This window comes from Oncorhynchus mykiss, chromosome 15 (genome assembly GCF_057628025.1).
Source record: "Oncorhynchus mykiss isolate SJ-2025 chromosome 15, ASM5762802v1, whole genome shotgun sequence".
Taxonomy (NCBI): Eukaryota; Metazoa; Chordata; class Actinopteri; order Salmoniformes; family Salmonidae; genus Oncorhynchus; species Oncorhynchus mykiss.
The window spans coordinates 281,084-302,854 of NC_143036.1; the positions used below are offsets into that span (position 1 = coordinate 281,084).

The 21,771-nt window shown below is 46.0% G+C and overlaps 1 protein-coding gene across 3 annotated transcripts in view; it reads left to right on the plus strand.

Annotated features, from left to right (window-relative positions):
- mbtps2 (membrane-bound transcription factor peptidase, site 2) overlaps positions 1 to 21,771 on the plus strand; it is a 113,898-nt gene that overhangs the window by 26,236 nt on the left and 65,891 nt on the right. For all 3 annotated transcript variants that reach the window (XM_036945614.2, XM_090199215.1, XM_090199216.1), the window contains exons 2-4: positions 5,907 to 6,055; positions 6,348 to 6,486; positions 6,566 to 6,669. In XM_036945614.2, the coding sequence (XP_036801509.1) occupies positions 5,907 to 6,055; positions 6,348 to 6,486; positions 6,566 to 6,669 (392 nt within the window). The remainder of the gene's footprint in view (positions 1 to 5,906; positions 6,056 to 6,347; positions 6,487 to 6,565; positions 6,670 to 21,771) is intronic.

The window sequence follows — 21,771 nt, forward strand, 5'->3', positions numbered from 1 at the left end:
CGTTTGGAGGTTAGATAGCACAGTGTCCAAGGACGGGCCGGAAGTATATAGAATGGTGTCGTCTGCGTAGAGGTGGATCAGGGAATCGCCCGCAGCATGAGAAACATCATTGATATATACAGAGAAAAGAGTCGGCCCGAGAATTGAACCCTTTGGCACCCCCATAGAGACTGCCAGAGGACCGGACAGCATGCCCTCCGATTTGACACACTGAACTCTGTCTGTAAAGTAGTTGGTGAACCAGGCAAGGCAGTCATCCGAAAAACCGAGGCTACTGAGTCTGCCGATAAGAATACGGTGATTGACAGAGTCGAAAGCCTTGGCAAGGTCTATGAAGACGGCTGCACAGTACTGTCTTTTATCGATGGCGGTTATGATATCGTTTAGTACCTTGAGTGTGGCTGAGGTACACCCGTGACCGGCTCGGAAACCAGATTGCACAGCGGAGAAGGTACGGTGGGATTCGAGATGGTCAGTGACCTGTTTGTTGACTTGGCTTTCGAAGACCTTAGATAGGCAGGGCAGGATGGATATAGGTCTGTAACAGTTTGGGTCCAGGGTGTCGCCCCCTTTGAAGAGGGGGATGACTGCGGCGGCTTTCCAATCCTTGGGGATCTCAGACGATATGAAAGAGAGGTTGAACAGGCTGGTAATAGGGGTTGCGACAATGGCGGCGGATAGTTTCAGGAATAGAGGGTCCAGATTGTCAAGCCCAGCTGATTTGTACGGGTCCAGGTTTTGCAGCTCTTTCAGAACATCTGCTATCTGGATTTAGGGTAAAGGAGAACCTGGAGAGGCTTGGGCGAGTAGCTGCGGGGGGGGGGGGGGGGGGGGGGGCTGTTGGCCGAGGTTGGAGTAGCCGGGCGGAAGGCATGGCCAGCCGTTGAGAAATGCTTGTTGAAGTTTTCGATAATCATGGATTTATCGGTGGTGACCGTGTTACCTAGCCTCAGTGCAGTGGGCAGCTGGGAGGAGGTGCTCTTGTTCTCCATGGACTTCAGTGTCCCAGAACTTTTTGGAGTTGGAGCTACAGGATGCAAACTTCTGCCTGAAGAAGTTGGCTTTAGCTTTCCTGACTGACTGTGTGTATTGGTTCCTGACTTCCCTGAACAGTTGCATATCGCGGGGACTATTCGATGTTATTGCAGTCCGCCACAGGATGTTTTTGTGCTGGTCGAGGGCAGTCAGGTCTGGAGTGAACCAGGGGCTATATCTGTTCTTAGTTCTGCATTTTTTGAACGGAGCATGCTTATCTAAAATGGTGAGGAAGTTACTTTTAAAGAAAGACCAGGCATCCTCAACTGACGGGATGAGGTCAATGTCCTTCCAGGATACCCGGGCCAGGTCGATTAGAAAGGCCTGCTCACAGAAGTGTTTTAGGGAGCGTTTGACAGTGATGAGGGGTGGTCGTTTGACTGCGGCTCCGTAGCGGATACAGGCAATGAGGCAGTGATCGCTGAGATCCTGGTTGAAGACAGCGGAGGTGTATTTGGAGGGCCAGTTGGTCAGGATGACGTCTATGAGGGTGCCCTTGTTTACAGAGTTAGGATTGTACCTGGTGGGTTCCTTGATGATTTGAGTGAGATTGAGGGCATCTAGCTTAGATTGTAGGACTGCCGGGGTGTTAAGCATATCCCAGTTTAGGTCACCTAACAGAACAAACTCTGAAGCTAGATGGGGGGCGATCAATTCACAAATGGTGTCCAGGGCACAGCTGGGAGCTGAGGGGGGTCGGTAGCAGGCGGCAACAGTGAGAGACTTATTTCTGGAGAGAGTCATTTTCAAATTTAGTAGTTCGAACTGTTTGGGTATGGACCTGGAAAGTATGACATTACTTTGCAGGCTATCTCTGCAGTAGACTGCAACTCCTCCCCCTTTGGCAGTTCTATCTTGACGGAAGATGTTATAGTTGGGTATGGAAATCTCAGAATTTTTGGTGGCCTTCCTGAGCCAGGATTCAGACATGGCAAGGACATCAGGGTTAGCAGAGTGTGCTAGAGCAGTGAGTAAGACAAACTTAGGGAGGAGGCTTCTGATGTTGACATGCATGAAACCAAGGCTTTTTCGATCACAGAAGTCAACAAATGAGGGTGCCTGGGGACATGCAGGGCCTGGGTTTACCTCCACATCACCCGCGGAACAGAGAAGGAGTAGTATGAGGGTGCGGCTGAAGGCTATCAAAACTGGTCGCCTAGGGCGTTGGGGACAGAGAATAAGAGGAGCAGGTTTCTGGGAATGGTAGAATATATTCAGGGCATAATGCGCAAACAGGGGTATGGTGGGGTGCGGGTACAGCGGAGGTAAGCCCAGGCACTGGGTGATGATGAGAGAGGTTGTATCTCTGGACATGCTGGTTGTAATGGGTGAGGTCACCGCATGTGTGGGGGGTGGGACAAAGAAGGTATCAGGGGTATAAAGAGTGGAACTAGGGGCTCCATTGTAAACTAAAACAATGATAACTAACCTGCACAACAGTATACAAGGCATATTGACATTTGAGAGAGACATACAGCGAGGCATACAGTAATCACAGGTGTTGAATTGGGAGAGCTAGCTAAAACAGTAGGTGAGACAACAACAGCTAATCAGCTAGCACAACAACAGCAGGTAGAATGGCGATTGACTAGGCAGAGGGGGGGGGTCAGATTAACTACACACAGAGCCTGAGTGCGGCTGGGGCCGACAGATAAAACATAAACAAGCAGAATGGATTACCGTGATTAATGGACAGTCCAGCATGCATCAGCTATGTAGCCAAGTGATCAGTGTCCATGGGGCAACGGTGGATGGGGCAGGGAAGCTGGACTGGCGAGTGTTATCCAGGTTAGAAAACTAACAATGACTAAATAGCTTGTAGCCAGTTAGCTGGTTAGCTTCTGGAGGTTCTTGAGTGTGTTCTAAAAATTTAAAAATAATAGCGGTTCCGTATCACATTGGGTGAGGCAGGTTACCGGAAGGTACAAACAAATTAAAAATCGAAAAGGGATAGAAAGTAAATATGGGTTCAGTGAGTGTTTGGGACGCGGCGATTCAGACGGTTCGCAGGCCTGTGCTAACAAGCTAACAGTTAGTAGTCGGTGCTAAACACGGTAGCAGTTAGCGGACCGGGCTAAACAAGCTAGCAGTTAGCAGGCCGAATTTGCAAGCAAGGAGATAGCAAGGGCTAGAGAGTTAGCCTTTGGGGGACGTCGCGATGGGGTGAGTCTGTTTATTCCTCTTCATGCGGTGACATCGATGGACCGGTCGTGGGTCCGGATATTGTAGTCCAGGAGCTCAAAATGTTCCGTTTGCGGTGGGAATCCGGGGATGATAAATAAAAATAAAAATAAAAAATAGGTCCGTTATGCTCTGGTTAGAGTCGCGTTGTTCGAACTGGCGAGAGCTTTCCGAGCTAAAGGTTAGCTGATGACCGGTTAGCTGAAGGCCGCTAGCAATGTTTTGCTGACTGAATAGCTGGTAGTTAGTTGGCTAGCTTCAGTTGAGGGGTTCCAGATCCGAAGTAAATATAAATACTTTAGGAAATACGTTGGGTGAGGCGGGTTGCAGGAGAGTATTTAGAAGAAGTTGAGGTTCAGCAAAATGTTTTAAAAGATATGCGAAGAAAAAAACGAAAACAAACAATATATACAAGGGACACGACACGACAACACGTCCTACTGCTACGCCATCTTGGACAGAGTTGAGATGTCTCTGGTTCTAATGGTGTCTGCTCTATGTGCGATTTGAGGAGTTGAGACGTAAATAGGGTATAGTTAGGAAGGTTTTCTCCTCTATTACAGTAAAATAATGTTTTGATGTCCATTAGACCGATTCTGTTGGACCAAAGCTAAAATGCAAGTACGGAGTTCAAACCGCTTGTCTGAGAGACAGTGCTCTTATCTTTGTTGTTGAGTGGGAGGGGCTTGGGTGTCGGGGAGGGGCTTGGGGTGTGTGTGTGTAAATGGGAGAGTGCAGAGTCACAGTAGGAGTGAAGGAGACAGACCAAAAAGACAACATAAGAACAAGCGGACATAAACGCTCATAAGACTCTTTCGTATCGTCCAAGATCCCTAAAGATTGGAAAGCTGCTGCGGTCATCCCTCTAATCAAAGGAGGTGACACTCTAGACCCAAACTGTTTTTGACCTATATCCATCTTGCCCTGCCTCTCTAAAGTCTTCGAAAGCCAAGTTAATAAACAGATCACTGACCATTTCGAATCCCACCGTACCTTCTCCGCTGTGCAATCTGGTTTCCGAGCTGGTCACGGGTGCACCTCAGCCACGCTCAAGGTACTAAACGATATCATAACCGCCATCGATAAAAGACAGTACTGTGCAGCCGTCTTCATCGACCTGGCCAAGGCTTTCGACTCTGTCAATCACCGTATTCTTATCGGCAGACTCAAAAGCCTTGGTTTCTCAAATGACTGCCTCACCAGGTTCACCAACTACTTCTCAGATAGAGTTCAGTGTGTCAAATCGGAGGGCCTGTTGTCCGGACCTCTGGCAGTCTCTCTGGGGGTGCCACAGGGTTCAATTCTTGGGCTCTTTTCTCTGTATATATTAATGCTATCGCTCTTGCTGCGGGTCCACCTCTGATCCACCTCTATGCAGACGACACCATTCTGTATACATCTGGCCTTTCTTTAGACACTGTTAACTTACCTCCAAACGAGCTTCAATGCCATAAAACACTCATTCCGTGGCCTCCAACTGCTCTGAAACGCTAGTAAAACCAAATGCATGCTTTTCAACCGTTCGCTGTCCGCACCCGCCTGCCCGACTAGCATCACTTCCCTGGACGGTTCTGACCTAGAATATGTGGACAACTACAAATACCTGGGTGTCTGTTTAGACTGTAAACTCTCATTCCAGACTCATATTAAACATCTCCAATCCTAAATGAAATCTAAAATCGGCTGTCTATTTCGCAACAAAGCCTCCTTCACTCACGCCGCAAAACTTATCCTAGTAAAACTGACTATCCTACCGATCCTCGACTTCGGCGATGTCATCTACAAAATATCTTCCAACACTCTACTCAGCAAACTGGATGCAGTCTATCACAGTGCCATCCGTTTTTTTTACCAAAGCCCCTTATACCACCCATCCACGACCTGTATGCTCTAGTCGGCTGGCCCTCCCTACATATTAGGCGCCAGCCCCAGTGGCTCCAGGTCATCTGACTTATCTCAGCTCACTGGTCACGATAACAACACCCACCCGTAGTCCAGCAGGTATATCTCACTGGTCATCCCCAAAGCCAACACCTCCTTTGGCCGCCTTTCCTTCCAGTTCTCTGCTGCCAGTGACTGGAACGAATTGCAAATATCGCTGAAGAATTATATTTCCCTCACTAACTTTAAACATCAGCTATCTGAGCAACTAACTGATCGCTGCAGCTGTACATAGTCCGTCTATAAATAGCCCACCCAATCTACCTACCTCATCCCCATGCTGTTTTTATTTGATTTTATTTTCTGGTCTTTTGCACACCAGTATTTCTACTTGCACATCATCATCTGCTCATTTATCACTCCAGTGTTAATCTGCTGAATTGTAATTACTTTGCTACTATGGCCTATTTATTGCCTACCTCCTCACGCCATTTGCACACACTGTATATAGACTTAATTTTGTTTCTATTGTGTTATTGACTGTACGCTTGTTTATTCCATGTGTAACCCTGTGTTTGTGTTACACTGGTTTGCTTTATCTTGGCCAGGCCGCAGTTGTAAATGAGAACTTGTTCTCAACTAGCTTACCTGGTTAAATAAAGGTGAAATAAAATTTAAAAAGAACAAAACCTTCATTCTTGTGATACTGGTATTTGGAATATTGTGCTAAAACATACATTTGAATGAATCAAATGTATTTGATATGTGTGTCGGGGCAGAGGTAACACGTCCTCTCTCCTCTCCCTCAGCTGTCTGAGTCATATGGTCATTGTTATGAGATGTGGCTAGGGTCAAAGGGTCTGTCTCTCTCTCCGTTCCACATCCGCTGGCAGACCTCCCTCTTCAACCGCCTCTTCTCACGCTGCGCTCGCATCAACCCACACGCCCTCTACCTCTGGTAAGACCTGACCTCTGACCCTTGGCCTCTAACCCTCACGCACACCTACCTATGATAAGACCTGACCCTTAACCCTCATGCCCTCTACCTTTGGTAAGACCTGACCTCTAACCCTTGTCCTCTAACCCTCACACACTCTCCCTCTGGTAAAGACCTGATCTCTGACCCTTAACCCTCATGCCCTCTACCTCTCTGGTAAGACCTGACTTCTTATCCCTGACCCCTCTTAACCCTAATTCCCTCGGTTCCCGGTTCCACAATTGTGTGTGTGTGTGTGTGTGTGTGTGTGTAGGTTTACCAGTGGTCTAGTGTTTGGGCTGGTGTCTATGTGTGGTTCGGTGGTGCTGCTAATTAGAACCCTGCAGCAGACTGTCCATCAGATGACATCAGACCACCCTCAGGGAGCCAATCAACAAACACTACAGGTGGTGGTACGTACAAAGAACATGTGTGTGTGTGTCTCTGTGTGTGTGTGTCTGTGTACTGACTGCTGTGTATGTGTGTGTGCAGGTCCCAGGTATAAACCTGCCAGTCAGCCAGCTGGCCTACTTCTTCTCTGCTTTGCTGGTCAGTGGGGTCATACACGAACTGGGCCATGCAGTGGCAGCAATAAGGTAAGATGTATCACACACACACACTAACTGGGACCTGCTGTGAGTCACTAACGTTGACCATGCTGTGACTGAACTGGGACAGACACACAAACTGGACCATGCTGTATCTGAACTGAGTCACTAAGTCTGACCATGCTGTATCTGAACTGAGTCACTAACTCTGACCATGCTGTTACTGAACTGAGTCACTAACTGGACCATGCTGTAACTGAAATGAGTCACTATCTCTAACCATGCTGTAACTGAACTGAGACCCTAACTCTGACCACGCTGTAACTGAACTGAGTAAGTAACTCTGACCATGCTGTTACTGGACTGAGTGAGTCACTAACTGGACCATGCTGTACCTGAACTGAGTCACTAACTGGACCATGCTGTACCTGAACTGAGTCACTAACTGGACCATGCTTTAACTGAACTGAGTCACTACCTGGACCATGCTGTACCTGAACTGAGTCACTAACTGGACCATGCTGTAACTGAACTGAGTCACTAACTGGACCATGCTGTACCTGAACTGAGTCACTAACTGGACCATGCTGTAACTGAACTGAGTCACTAACTGGACCATGCTGTAACTGAACTGAGTCATTAACTGGACCATGCTGTAACTGAACTGAGTCACTAACTCTGACCATGCTGTAACTGTACTGAGTCACTAACTCTGACCATGCTGTAACTGAATATAGTCACTAACTGAGCCATGCTGTAACTGAACTGAGTAAGTAACTCTGACCATGCTGTAACTGAACTGAGTCACTAACTCTGACCATGCTGTTACTGGACTGAGTGAGTCACTAACTGGACCATGCTGTAACTGAACTGAGTCACTAACTGGACCATGCTTTAACTGAAATGAGTCACTAACGTTGACCATGCAGTGACTGAACTGGGACAGATTCACTAACTGGACCATGCTATAACTGAACTGAGTCACTAACTGGACCATGCTGTAACTGAACTGAGTCACTAACTCTGACCATGCTGTAACTGAACTGAGTCACTAACTCTGACCATGCTGTTACTGGACTGAGTCACTAACTGGACCATGCTTTAACTGAAATGAGTCACTAACGTTGACCATGCAGTGACTGAACTGGGACAGATTCACTAACTGGACCATGCTATAACTGAACTGAGTCACTAACTGGACCATGCTATAACTGAACTGAGTCACTAACTGGACCATGCTGTGACTGAACTGAGTCACTAACTCTGACCATGCTTTGACTGAACTGAGTCACTAACTGGACCATGCTTTGACTGTGACTGAACTGAGTCACTAACTCTGACCATGCTGTGATTGAACTGAGTCACTAACTCTGACCATGCTTTGACTGAACTGAGTCACTAACTGGACCATGCTTTGACTGTGACTGAGTCACTAACGTTGACCATGCTGTGACTGAACTGGGACAGATTCACTATCTGGACCATGCTTTAACTGAACTGAGTCACTAACTGGACCATGCTGTGACTGAACTGAGTCACTAACTCTGACCATGCTGTGACTGAACTGAGTCACTAACTCTGACCATGCTGTGATTGAACTGAGTCACTAACTCTGACCATGCTTTGACTGAACTGAGTCACTAACTCTGACCATGCTTTGACTGAACTGAGTCACTAACTGGACCATGCTTTGACTGTGACTGAACTGAGTCACTAACTGGACCATGCTTTGACTGTGACTGAACTGAGTCACTAACTGGACCATGCTTTGACTGTGACTGAACTGAGTCACTAACTGGACCATGCTTTGAATGTGACTGAACTGAGTCACTAACTGGACCATGCTTTGACTGTGACTGAACTGAGTCACTAACTGGACCATGCTTTGACTGTGACTGAACCGAGTCACTAACTGGACCATGCTGTGACTGAACTGAGACACTAACTCTGACCATGCTGTAACTGAACTGAATAACTAACTGGACCACAATGTAACTGAACTGAGACACGAACTGGACCATGCTTTGACTGTGACTGAACTGAGTCACTAACTGGGACCATGCTTTGACTGTGACTGAACTGAGTCACTAACTGGACCATGCTTTGACTGAACTGGGACAGATTCACTATCTGGACCATGCTTTAACTGAACTGAGTAACTAACTGGACCATGCTGTGACTGAACTGAGTCACTAACTCTGACCATGCTTTGACTGAACTGAGTCACTAACTGGACCATGCTTTGACTGTGACTGAACTGAGTGACTAACTGGACCATGCTGTAACTGAACTGAGACACGAACTCTGACCATGCTTTGACTGAACTGAGTCACTAACAGGACCATGCTTTGACTGTGACTGAACTGAGTCACTAACTGGACCATGCTTTGACTGTGACTGAACTGAGTCACTAACTGGACCATGCTTTGACTGTGACTGAACTGAGTCACTAACTGGACCATGCTTTGACTGTGACTGAACTGAGTGACTAACTGGACCATGCTGTAACTGAACTGAGACAAGAACTCTGACCATGCTGTAACTGAACTGAATCACTAACTGGACCATGCTTTGACTGTGACTGAACTGAGTCACTAACTGGACCATGCTTTGACTGTGACTGAACTGAGTCACTAACTGGACCATGCTTTGACTGTGACTGAACTGAGTCACTAACTGGACCATGCTGTAACTGAACTGAGTCACTAGCTCTGACCATGCTGTAACTGAACTGAGTCACTAACTCTGACCATGCTATAACTGATCTGAGTCACTAACTCTGACCATGCTATGACTGAACTGAGTCACTAACTCTGACCATGCTGTGACTGAACTGAGTCACTACCTTTGCCATGCTGTAACTGAATTGAGTCACTAATGATGATGATGCTGTAACTGAAATGAGTCACTAACTCTGACCATGCTTTGACTGAACTGAGTCACTAACTGGACCATGCTATAACTGGACCATGCTGTGACTGAACTGAGTTACTAACTCTGACCATGCTGTGACTGAACTGAGTCACTAACTCTGACCATGCTGTAACTGAACTGAGACACGAACTCTGACCATGCTTTGACTGAACTGAGTCACTAACTGGACCATGCTTTGACTGTGACTGAACTGAGTCACTAACTGGACCATGCTTTGACTGTGACTGAACTGAGTCACTAACTGGACCATGCTTTGACTGTGACTGAACTGAGTCACTAACTGGACCATGCTTTGACTGTGACTGAACTGAGTCACTACCTTGGCCATGCTGTAACTGAACTGAGTCACTAACTGGACCATGCTTTGACTGTGACTGAACTGAGTCACTAACTGGACCATGCTTTGACTGTGACTGAACTGAGTCACTAACTGGACCATGCTTTGACTGTGACTGAACTGAGTGACTAACTGGACCATGCTGTAACTGAACTGAGACAAGAACTCTGACCATGCTGTAACTGAACTGAATCACTAACTGGACCATGCTTTGACTGTGACTGAACTGAGTCACTAACTGGACCATGCTTTGACTGTGACTGAACTGAGTCACTAACTGGACCATGCTTTGACTGTGACTGAACTGAGTCACTAACTGGACCATGCTGTAACTGAACTGAGTCACTAGCTCTGACCATGCTGTAACTGAACTGAGTCACTAACTCTGACCATGCTATAACTGATCTGAGTCACTAACTCTGACCATGCTATGACTGAACTGAGTCACTAACTCTGACCATGCTGTGACTGAACTGAGTCACTACCTTGGCCATGCTGTAACTGAATTGAGTCACTAATGATGATGATGCTGTAACTGAAATGAGTCACTAACTCTGACCATGCTTTGACTGAACTGAGTCACTAACTGGACCATGCTATAACTGGACCATGCTGTGACTGAACTGAGTTACTAACTCTGACCATGCTGTGAATGAACTGAGTCACTAACTCTGACCATGCTGTAACTGAACTGAGACACGAACTCTGACCATGCTTTGACTGAACTGAGTCACTAACTGGACCATGCTTTGACTGTGACTGAACTGAGTCACTAACTGGACCATGCTTTGACTGTGACTGAACTGAGTCACTAACTGGACCATGCTTTGACTGTGACTGAACTGAGTCACTAACTGGACCATGCTTTGACTGTGACTGAACTGAGTCACTACCTTGGCCATGCTGTAACTGAACTGAGTCACTAACTGGACCATGCTTTGACTGTGACTGAACTGAGTCACTAACTGGACCATGCTTTGACTGTGACTGAACTGAGTCACTAACTGGACCATGCTTTGACTGTGACTGAACTGAGTGACTAACTGGACCATGCTGTAACTGAACTTAGACAAGAACTCTGACCATGCTGTAACTGAACTGAATCACTAACTGGACCATGCTTTGACTGTGACTGAACTGAGTCACTAACTGGACCATGCTTTGACTGTGACTGAACTGAGTCACTAACTGGACCATGCTTTGACTGTGACTGAACTGAGTCACTAACTGGACCATGCTGTAACTGAACTGAGTCACTAGCTCTGACCATGCTGTAACTGAACTGAGTCACTAACTCTGACCATGCTATAACTGATCTGAGTCACTAACTCTGACCATGCTATGACTGAACTGAGTCACTAACTCTGACCATGCTGTGACTGAACTGAGTCACTACCTTGGCCATGCTGTAACTGAATTGAGTCACTAATGATGATGATGCTGTAACTGAAATGAGTCACTAACTCTGACCATGCTTTGACTGAACTGAGTCACTAACTGGACCATGCTATAACTGGACCATGCTTTAACTGAAATGAGTCACTAACGTTGACCATGCAGTGACTGAACTGGGACAGATTCACTAACTGGACCATGCTATAACTGAACTGAGTCACTAACTGGACCATGCTGTAACTGAACTGAGTCACTAACTCTGACCATGCTGTAACTGAACTGAGTCACTAACTCTGACCATGCTGTTACTGGACTGAGTCACTAACTGGACCATGCTTTAACTGAAATGAGTCACTAACGTTGACCATGCAGTGACTGAACTGGGACAGATTCACTAACTGGACCATGCTATAACTGAACTGAGTCACTAACTGGACCATGCTATAACTGAACTGAGTCACTAACTGGACCATGCTGTGACTGAACTGAGTCACTAACTCTGACCATGCTTTGACTGAACTGAGTCACTAACTGGACCATGCTTTGACTGTGACTGAACTGAGTCACTAACTCTGACCATGCTGTGATTGAACTGAGTCACTAACTCTGACCATGCTTTGACTGAACTGAGTCACTAACTGGACCATGCTTTGACTGTGACTGAGTCACTAACGTTGACCATGCTGTGACTGAACTGGGACAGATTCACTATCTGGACCATGCTTTAACTGAACTGAGTCACTAACTGGACCATGCTGTGACTGAACTGAGTCACTAACTCTGACCATGCTGTGACTGAACTGAGTCACTAACTCTGACCATGCTGTGATTGAACTGAGTCACTAACTCTGACCATGCTTTGACTGAACTGAGTCACTAACTCTGACCATGCTTTGACTGAACTGAGTCACTAACTGGACCATGCTTTGACTGTGACTGAACTGAGTCACTAACTGGACCATGCTTTGACTGTGACTGAACTGAGTCACTAACTGGACCATGCTTTGACTGTGACTGAACTGAGTCACTAACTGGACCATGCTTTGAATGTGACTGAACTGAGTCACTAACTGGACCATGCTTTGACTGTGACTGAACTGAGTCACTAACTGGACCATGCTTTGACTGTGACTGAACCGAGTCACTAACTGGACCATGCTGTGACTGAACTGAGACACTAACTCTGACCATGCTGTAACTGAACTGAATAACTAACTGGACCACAATGTAACTGAACTGAGACACGAACTGGACCATGCTTTGACTGTGACTGAACTGAGTCACTAACTGGGACCATGCTTTGACTGTGACTGAACTGAGTCACTAACTGGACCATGCTTTGACTGTGACTGAGTCACTAACGTTGACCATGCTGTGACTGAACTGGGACAGATTCACTATCTGGACCATGCTTTAACTGAACTGAGTAACTAACTGGACCATGCTGTGACTGAACTGAGTCACTAACTCTGACCATGCTTTGACTGAACTGAGTCACTAACTGGACCATGCTTTGACTGTGACTGAACTGAGTGACTAACTGGACCATGCTGTAACTGAACTGAGACACGAACTCTGACCATGCTTTGACTGAACTGAGTCACTAACAGGACCATGCTTTGACTGTGACTGAACTGAGTCACTAACTGGACCATGCTTTGACTGTGACTGAACTGAGTCACTAACTGGACCATGCTTTGACTGTGACTGAACTGAGTCACTAACTGGACCATGCTTTGACTGTGACTGAACTGAGTGACTAACTGGACCATGCTGTAACTGAACTGAGACAAGAACTCTGACCATGCTGTAACTGAACTGAATCACTAACTGGACCATGCTTTGACTGTGACTGAACTGAGTCACTAACTGGACCATGCTTTGACTGTGACTGAACTGAGTCACTAACTGGACCATGCTTTGACTGTGACTGAACTGAGTCACTAACTGGACCATGCTGTAACTGAACTGAGTCACTAGCTCTGACCATGCTGTAACTGAACTGAGTCACTAACTCTGACCATGCTATAACTGATCTGAGTCACTAACTCTGACCATGCTATGACTGAACTGAGTCACTAACTCTGACCATGCTGTGACTGAACTGAGTCACTACCTTTGCCATGCTGTAACTGAATTGAGTCACTAATGATGATGATGCTGTAACTGAAATGAGTCACTAACTCTGACCATGCTTTGACTGAACTGAGTCACTAACTGGACCATGCTATAACTGGACCATGCTGTGACTGAACTGAGTTACTAACTCTGACCATGCTGTGACTGAACTGAGTCACTAACTCTGACCATGCTGTAACTGAACTGAGACACGAACTCTGACCATGCTTTGACTGAACTGAGTCACTAACTGGACCATGCTTTGACTGTGACTGAACTGAGTCACTAACTGGACCATGCTTTGACTGTGACTGAACTGAGTCACTAACTGGACCATGCTTTGACTGTGACTGAACTGAGTCACTAACTGGACCATGCTTTGACTGTGACTGAACTGAGTCACTACCTTGGCCATGCTGTAACTGAACTGAGTCACTAACTGGACCATGCTTTGACTGTGACTGAACTGAGTCACTAACTGGACCATGCTTTGACTGTGACTGAACTGAGTCACTAACTGGACCATGCTTTGACTGTGACTGAACTGAGTGACTAACTGGACCATGCTGTAACTGAACTGAGACAAGAACTCTGACCATGCTGTAACTGAACTGAATCACTAACTGGACCATGCTTTGACTGTGACTGAACTGAGTCACTAACTGGACCATGCTTTGACTGTGACTGAACTGAGTCACTAACTGGACCATGCTTTGACTGTGACTGAACTGAGTCACTAACTGGACCATGCTGTAACTGAACTGAGTCACTAGCTCTGACCATGCTGTAACTGAACTGAGTCACTAACTCTGACCATGCTATAACTGATCTGAGTCACTAACTCTGACCATGCTATGACTGAACTGAGTCACTAACTCTGACCATGCTGTGACTGAACTGAGTCACTACCTTGGCCATGCTGTAACTGAATTGAGTCACTAATGATGATGATGCTGTAACTGAAATGAGTCACTAACTCTGACCATGCTTTGACTGAACTGAGTCACTAACTGGACCATGCTATAACTGGACCATGCTGTGACTGAACTGAGTTACTAACTCTGACCATGCTGTGAATGAACTGAGTCACTAACTCTGACCATGCTGTAACTGAACTGAGACACGAACTCTGACCATGCTTTGACTGAACTGAGTCACTAACTGGACCATGCTTTGACTGTGACTGAACTGAGTCACTAACTGGACCATGCTTTGACTGTGACTGAACTGAGTCACTAACTGGACCATGCTTTGACTGTGACTGAACTGAGTCACTAACTGGACCATGCTTTGACTGTGACTGAACTGAGTCACTACCTTGGCCATGCTGTAACTGAACTGAGTCACTAACTGGACCATGCTTTGACTGTGACTGAACTGAGTCACTAACTGGACCATGCTTTGACTGTGACTGAACTGAGTCACTAACTGGACCATGCTTTGACTGTGACTGAACTGAGTGACTAACTGGACCATGCTGTAACTGAACTTAGACAAGAACTCTGACCATGCTGTAACTGAACTGAATCACTAACTGGACCATGCTTTGACTGTGACTGAACTGAGTCACTAACTGGACCATGCTTTGACTGTGACTGAACTGAGTCACTAACTGGACCATGCTTTGACTGTGACTGAACTGAGTCACTAACTGGACCATGCTGTAACTGAACTGAGTCACTAGCTCTGACCATGCTGTAACTGAACTGAGTCACTAACTCTGACCATGCTATAACTGATCTGAGTCACTAACTCTGACCATGCTATGACTGAACTGAGTCACTAACTCTGACCATGCTGTGACTGAACTGAGTCACTACCTTGGCCATGCTGTAACTGAATTGAGTCACTAATGATGATGATGCTGTAACTGAAATGAGTCACTAACTCTGACCATGCTTTGACTGAACTGAGTCACTAACTGGACCATGCTATAACTGGACCATGCTGTGACTGAACTGAGTTACTAACTCTGACCATGCTGTGACTGAACTGAGTCACTAACTCTGACCATGCTGTAACTGAACTGAGACACGAACTCTGACCATGCTTTGACTGAACTGAGTCACTAACTGGACCATGCTTTGACTGTGACTGAACTGAGTCACTAACTGGACCATGCTTTGACTGTGACTGAACTGAGTCACTAACTGGACCATGCTTTGACTGTGACTGAACTGAGTCACTAACTGGACCATGCTTTGACTGTGACTGAACTGAGTCACTACCTTGGCCATGCTGTAACTGAACTGAGCCACTAGCTCTGACCATGCTGTAACTGAACTGGGACAGAGACACAAACTGGACCATGCTGTAACTGAACTGAGTCACTAGCTCTGACCATGCTGTAACTGAACTGAGTCACTAACTGGTCCATGCTTTAACTGAACTGAGTCACTAACTTGACCATGCTGTTACTAAAATGAGTCACTAACTCTGACCATGCTATGACTGAACTGAGTCACTAACTGGTCCATGCTTTAACTGAACTGAGTCACTAACTTGACCATGCTGTTACTAAAATGAGTCACTAACTCTGACCATGCTATGACTGAACTGAGTCACTAACTCTGACCATGCTGTGACTGAACTGAGTCACTACCTTGGCCATGCTGTAACTGAACTGAGTCACTACCTTGGCCATGCTGTAACTGAACTGAGTCACTAACTCTGACCATGCTGTGACTGAACTGAGTCACTAACTGGACCATGCTGTAACTGAACTGAGTCACTAACTGGACCATGCTGTAACTGAACTGAGTCACTAATTCTGGCCATGCTGTAACTGAACTGAGTCACTAACTCTGACCATGCTTTGACTGAACTGAGTCACTAACTGGACCATGCTTTGACTGTGACTGAACTGAGTCACTAACTGGACCATGCTTTGACTGTGACTGAACTGAGTCACTAACTGGACCATGCTTTGACTGTGACTGAACTGAGTCACTAACTGGACCATGCTTTGAATGTGACTGAACTGAGTCACTAACTGGACCATGCTTTGACTGTGACTGAACTGAGTCACTAACTGGACCATGCTTTGACTGTGACTGAACCGAGTCACTAACTGGACCATGCTGTGACTGAACTGAGACACTAACTCTGACCATGCTGTAACTGAACTGAATAACTAACTGGACCACAATGTAACTGAACTGAGACACGAACTGGACCATGCTTTGACTGTGACTGAACTGAGTCACTAACTGGGACCATGCTTTGACTGTGACTGAACTGAGTCACTAACTGGACCATGCTTTGACTGTGACTGAACTGAGTCACTAACTGGACCATGCTTTGACTGTGACTGAACTGAGTCACTAACTGGACCATGCTGTAACTGAACTGAGTCACTAGCTCTGACCATGCTGTAACTGAACTGAGTCACTAACTCTGACCATGCTATAACTGATCTGAGTCACTAACTCTGACCATGCTATGACTGAACTGAGTCACTAACTCTGACCATGCTGTGACTGAACTGAGTCACTACCTTGGCCATGCTGTAACTGAATTGAGTCACTAATGATGATGATGCTGTAACTGAAATGAGTCACTAACTCTGACCATGCTTTGACTGAACTGAGTCACTAACTGGACCATGCTATAACTGGACCATGCTGTGACTGAACTGAGTTACTAACTCTGACCATGCTGTGAATGAACTGAGTCACTAACTCTGACCATGCTGTAACTGAACTGAGACACGAACTCTGACCATGCTTTGACTGAACTGAGTCACTAACTGGACCATGCTTTGACTGTGACTGAACTGAGTCACTAACTGGACCATGCTTTGACTGTGACTGAACTGAGTCACTAACTGGACCATGCTTTGACTGTGACTGAACTGAGTCACTAACTGGACCATGCTTTGACTGTGACTGAACTGAGTCACTACCTTGGCCATGCTGTAACTGAACTGAGTCACTAACTGGACCATGCTTTGACTGTGACTGAACTGAGTCACTAACTGGACCATGCTTTGACTGTGACTGAACTGAGTCACTAACTGGACCATGCTTTGACTGTGACTGAACTGAGTGACTAACTGGACCATGCTGTAACTGAACTTAGACAAGAACTCTGACCATGCTGTAACTGAACTGAATCACTAACTGGACCATGCTTTGACTGTGACTGAACTGAGTCACTAACTGGACCATGCTTTGACTGTGACTGAACTGAGTCACTAACTGGACCATGCTTTGACTGTGACTGAACTGAGTCACTAACTGGACCATGCTGTAACTGAACTGAGTCACTAGCTCTGACCATGCTGTAACTGAACTGAGTCACTAACTCTGACCATGCTATAACTGATCTGAGTCACTAACTCTGACCATGCTATGACTGAACTGAGTCACTAACTCTGACCATGCTGTGACTGAACTGAGTCACTACCTTGGCCATGCTGTAACTGAATTGAGTCACTAATGATGATGATGCTGTAACTGAAATGAGTCACTAACTCTGACCATGCTTTGACTGAACTGAGTCACTAACTGGACCATGCTATAACTGGACCATGCTTTAACTGAAATGAGTCACTAACGTTGACCATGCAGTGACTGAACTGGGACAGATTCACTAACTGGACCATGCTATAACTGAACTGAGTCACTAACTGGACCATGCTGTAACTGAACTGAGTCACTAACTCTGACCATGCTGTAACTGAACTGAGTCACTAACTCTGACCATGCTGTTACTGGACTGAGTCACTAACTGGACCATGCTTTAACTGAAATGAGTCACTAACGTTGACCATGCAGTGACTGAACTGGGACAGATTCACTAACTGGACCATGCTATAACTGAACTGAGTCACTAACTGGACCATGCTATAACTGAACTGAGTCACTAACTGGACCATGCTGTGACTGAACTGAGTCACTAACTCTGACCATGCTTTGACTGAACTGAGTCACTAACTGGACCATGCTTTGACTGTGACTGAACTGAGTCACTAACTCTGACCATGCTGTGATTGAACTGAGTCACTAACTCTGACCATGCTTTGACTGAACTGAGTCACTAACTGGACCATGCTTTGACTGTGACTGAGTCACTAACGTTGACCATGCTGTGACTGAACTGGGACAGATTCACTATCTGGACCATGCTTTAACTGAACTGAGTCACTAACTGGACCATGCTGTGACTGAACTGAGTCACTAACTCTGACCATGCTGTGACTGAACTGAGTCACTAACTCTGACCATGCTGTGATTGAACTGAGTCACTAACTCTGACCATGCTTTGACTGAACTGAGTCACTAACTCTGACCATGCTTTGACTGAACTGAGTCACTAACTGGACCATGCTTTGACTGTGACTGAACTGAGTCACTAACTGGACCATGCTTTGACTGTGACTGAACTGAGTCACTAACTGGACCATGCTTTGACTGTGACTGAACTGAGTCACTAACTGGACCATGCTTTGAATGTGACTGAACTGAGTCACTAACTGGACCATGCTTTGACTGTGACTGAACTGAGTCACTAACTGGACCATGCTTTGACTGTGACTGAACCGAGTCACTAACTGGACCATGCTGTGACTGAACTGAGACACTAACTCTGACCATGCTGTAACTGAACTGAATAACTAACTGGACCACAATGTAACTGAACTGAGACACGAACTGGACCATGCTTTGACTGTGACTGAACTGAGTCACTAACTGGGACCATGCTTTGACTGTGACTGAACTGAGTCACTAACTGGACCATGCTTTGACTGTGACTGAGTCACTAACGTTGACCATGCTGTGACTGAACTGGGACAGATTCACTATCTGGACCATGCTTTAACTGAACTGAGTAACTAACTGGACCATGCTGTGACTGAACTGAGTCACTAACTCTGACCATGCTTTGACTGAACTGAGTCACTAACTGGACCATGCTTTGACTGTGACTGAACTGAGTGACTAACTGGACCATGCTGTAACTGAACTGAGACACGAACTCTGACCATGCTTTGACTGAACTGAGTCACTAACAGGACCATGCTTTGACTGTGACTGAACTGAGTCACTAACTGGACCATGCTTTGACTGTGACTGAACTGAGTCACTAACTGGACCATGCTTTGACTGTGACTGAACTGAGTCACTAACTGGACCATGCTTTGACTGTGACTGAACTGAGTGACTAACTGGACCATGCTGTAACTGAACTGAGACAAGAACTCTGACCATGCTGTAACTGAACTGAATCACTAACTGGACCATGCTTTGACTGTGACTGAACTGAGTCACTAACTGGACCATGCTTTGACTGTGACTGAACTGAGTCACTAACTGGACCATGCTTTGACTGTGACTGAACTGAGTCACTAACTGGACCATGCTGTAACTGAACTGAGTCACTAGCTCTGACCATGCTGTAACTGAACTGAGTCACTAACTCTGACCATGCTATAACTGATCTGAGTCACTAACTCTGACCATGCTATGACTGAACTGAGTCACTAACTCTGACCATGCTGTGACTGAACTGAGTCACTACCTTTGCCATGCTGTAACTGAATTGAGTCACTAATGATGATGATGCTGTAACTGAAATGAGTCACTAACTCTGACCATGCTTTGACTGAACTGAGTCACTAACTGGACCATGCTATAACTGGACCATGCTGTGACTGAACTGAGTTACTAACTCTGACCATGCTGTGACTGAACTGAGTCACTAACTCTGACCATGCTGTAACTGAACTGAGACACGAACTCTGACCATGCTTTGACTGAACTGAGTCACTAACTGGACCATGCTTTGACTGTGACTGAACTGAGTCACTAACTGGACCATGCTTTGACTGTGACTGAACTGAGTCACTAACTGGACCATGCTTTGACTGTGACTGAACTGAGTCACTAACTGGACCATGCTTTGACTGTGACTGAACTGAGTCACTACCTTGGCCATGCTGTAACTGAACTGAGTCACTAACTGGACCATGCTTTGACTGTGACTGAACTGAGTCACTAACTGGACCATGCTTTGACTGTGACTGAACTGAGTCACTAACTGGACCATGCTTTGACTGTGACTGAACTGAGTGACTAACTGGACCATGCTGTAACTGAACTGAGACAAGAACTCTGACCATGCTGTAACTGAACTGAATCACTAACTGGACCATGCTTTGACTGTGACTGAACTGAGTCACTAACTGGACCATGCTTTGACTGTGACTGAACTGAGTCACTAACTGGACCATGCTTTGACTGTGACTGAACTGAGTCACTAACTGGACCATGCTGTAACTGAACTGAGTCACTAGCTCTGACCATGCTGTAACTGAACTGAGTCACTAACTCTGACCATGCTATAACTGATCTGAGTCACTAACTCTGACCATGCTATGACTGAACTGAGTCACTAACTCTGACCATGCTGTGACTGAACTGAGTCACTACCTTGGCCATGCTGTAACTGAATTGAGTCACTAATGATGATGATGCTGTAACTGAAATGAGTCACTAACTCTGACCATGCTTTGACTGAACTGAGTCACTAACTGGACCATGCTATAACTGGACCATGCTGTGACTGAACTGAGTTACTAACTCTGACCATGCTGTGAATGAACTGAGTCACTAACTCTGACCATGCTGTAACTGAACTGAGACACGAACTCTGACCATGCTTTGACTGAACTGAGTCACTAACTGGACCATGCTTTGACTGTGACTGAACTGAGTCACTAACTGGACCATGCTTTGACTGTGACTGAACTGAGTCACTAACTGGACCATGCTTTGACTGTGACTGAACTGAGTCACTAACTGGACCATGCTTTGACTGTGACTGAACTGAGTCACTACCTTGGCCATGCTGTAACTGAACTGAGTCACTAACTGGACCATGCTTTGACTGTGACTGAACTGAGTCACTAACTGGACCATGCTTTGACTGTGACTGAACTGAGTCACTAACTGGACCATGCTTTGACTGTGACTGAACTGAGTGACTAACTGGACCATGCTGTAACTGAACTTAGACAAGAACTCTGACCATGCTGTAACTGAACTGAATCACTAACTGGACCATGCTTTGACTGTGACTGAACTGAGTCACTAACTGGACCATGCTTTGACTGTGACTGAACTGAGTCACTAACTGGACCATGCTTTGACTGTGACTGAACTGAGTCACTAACTGGACCATGCTGTAACTGAACTGAGTCACTAGCTCTGACCATGCTGTAACTGAACTGAGTCACTAACTCTGACCATGCTATAACTGATCTGAGTCACTAACTCTGACCATGCTATGACTGAACTGAGTCACTAACTCTGACCATGCTGTGACTGAACTGAGTCACTACCTTGGCCATGCTGTAACTGAAT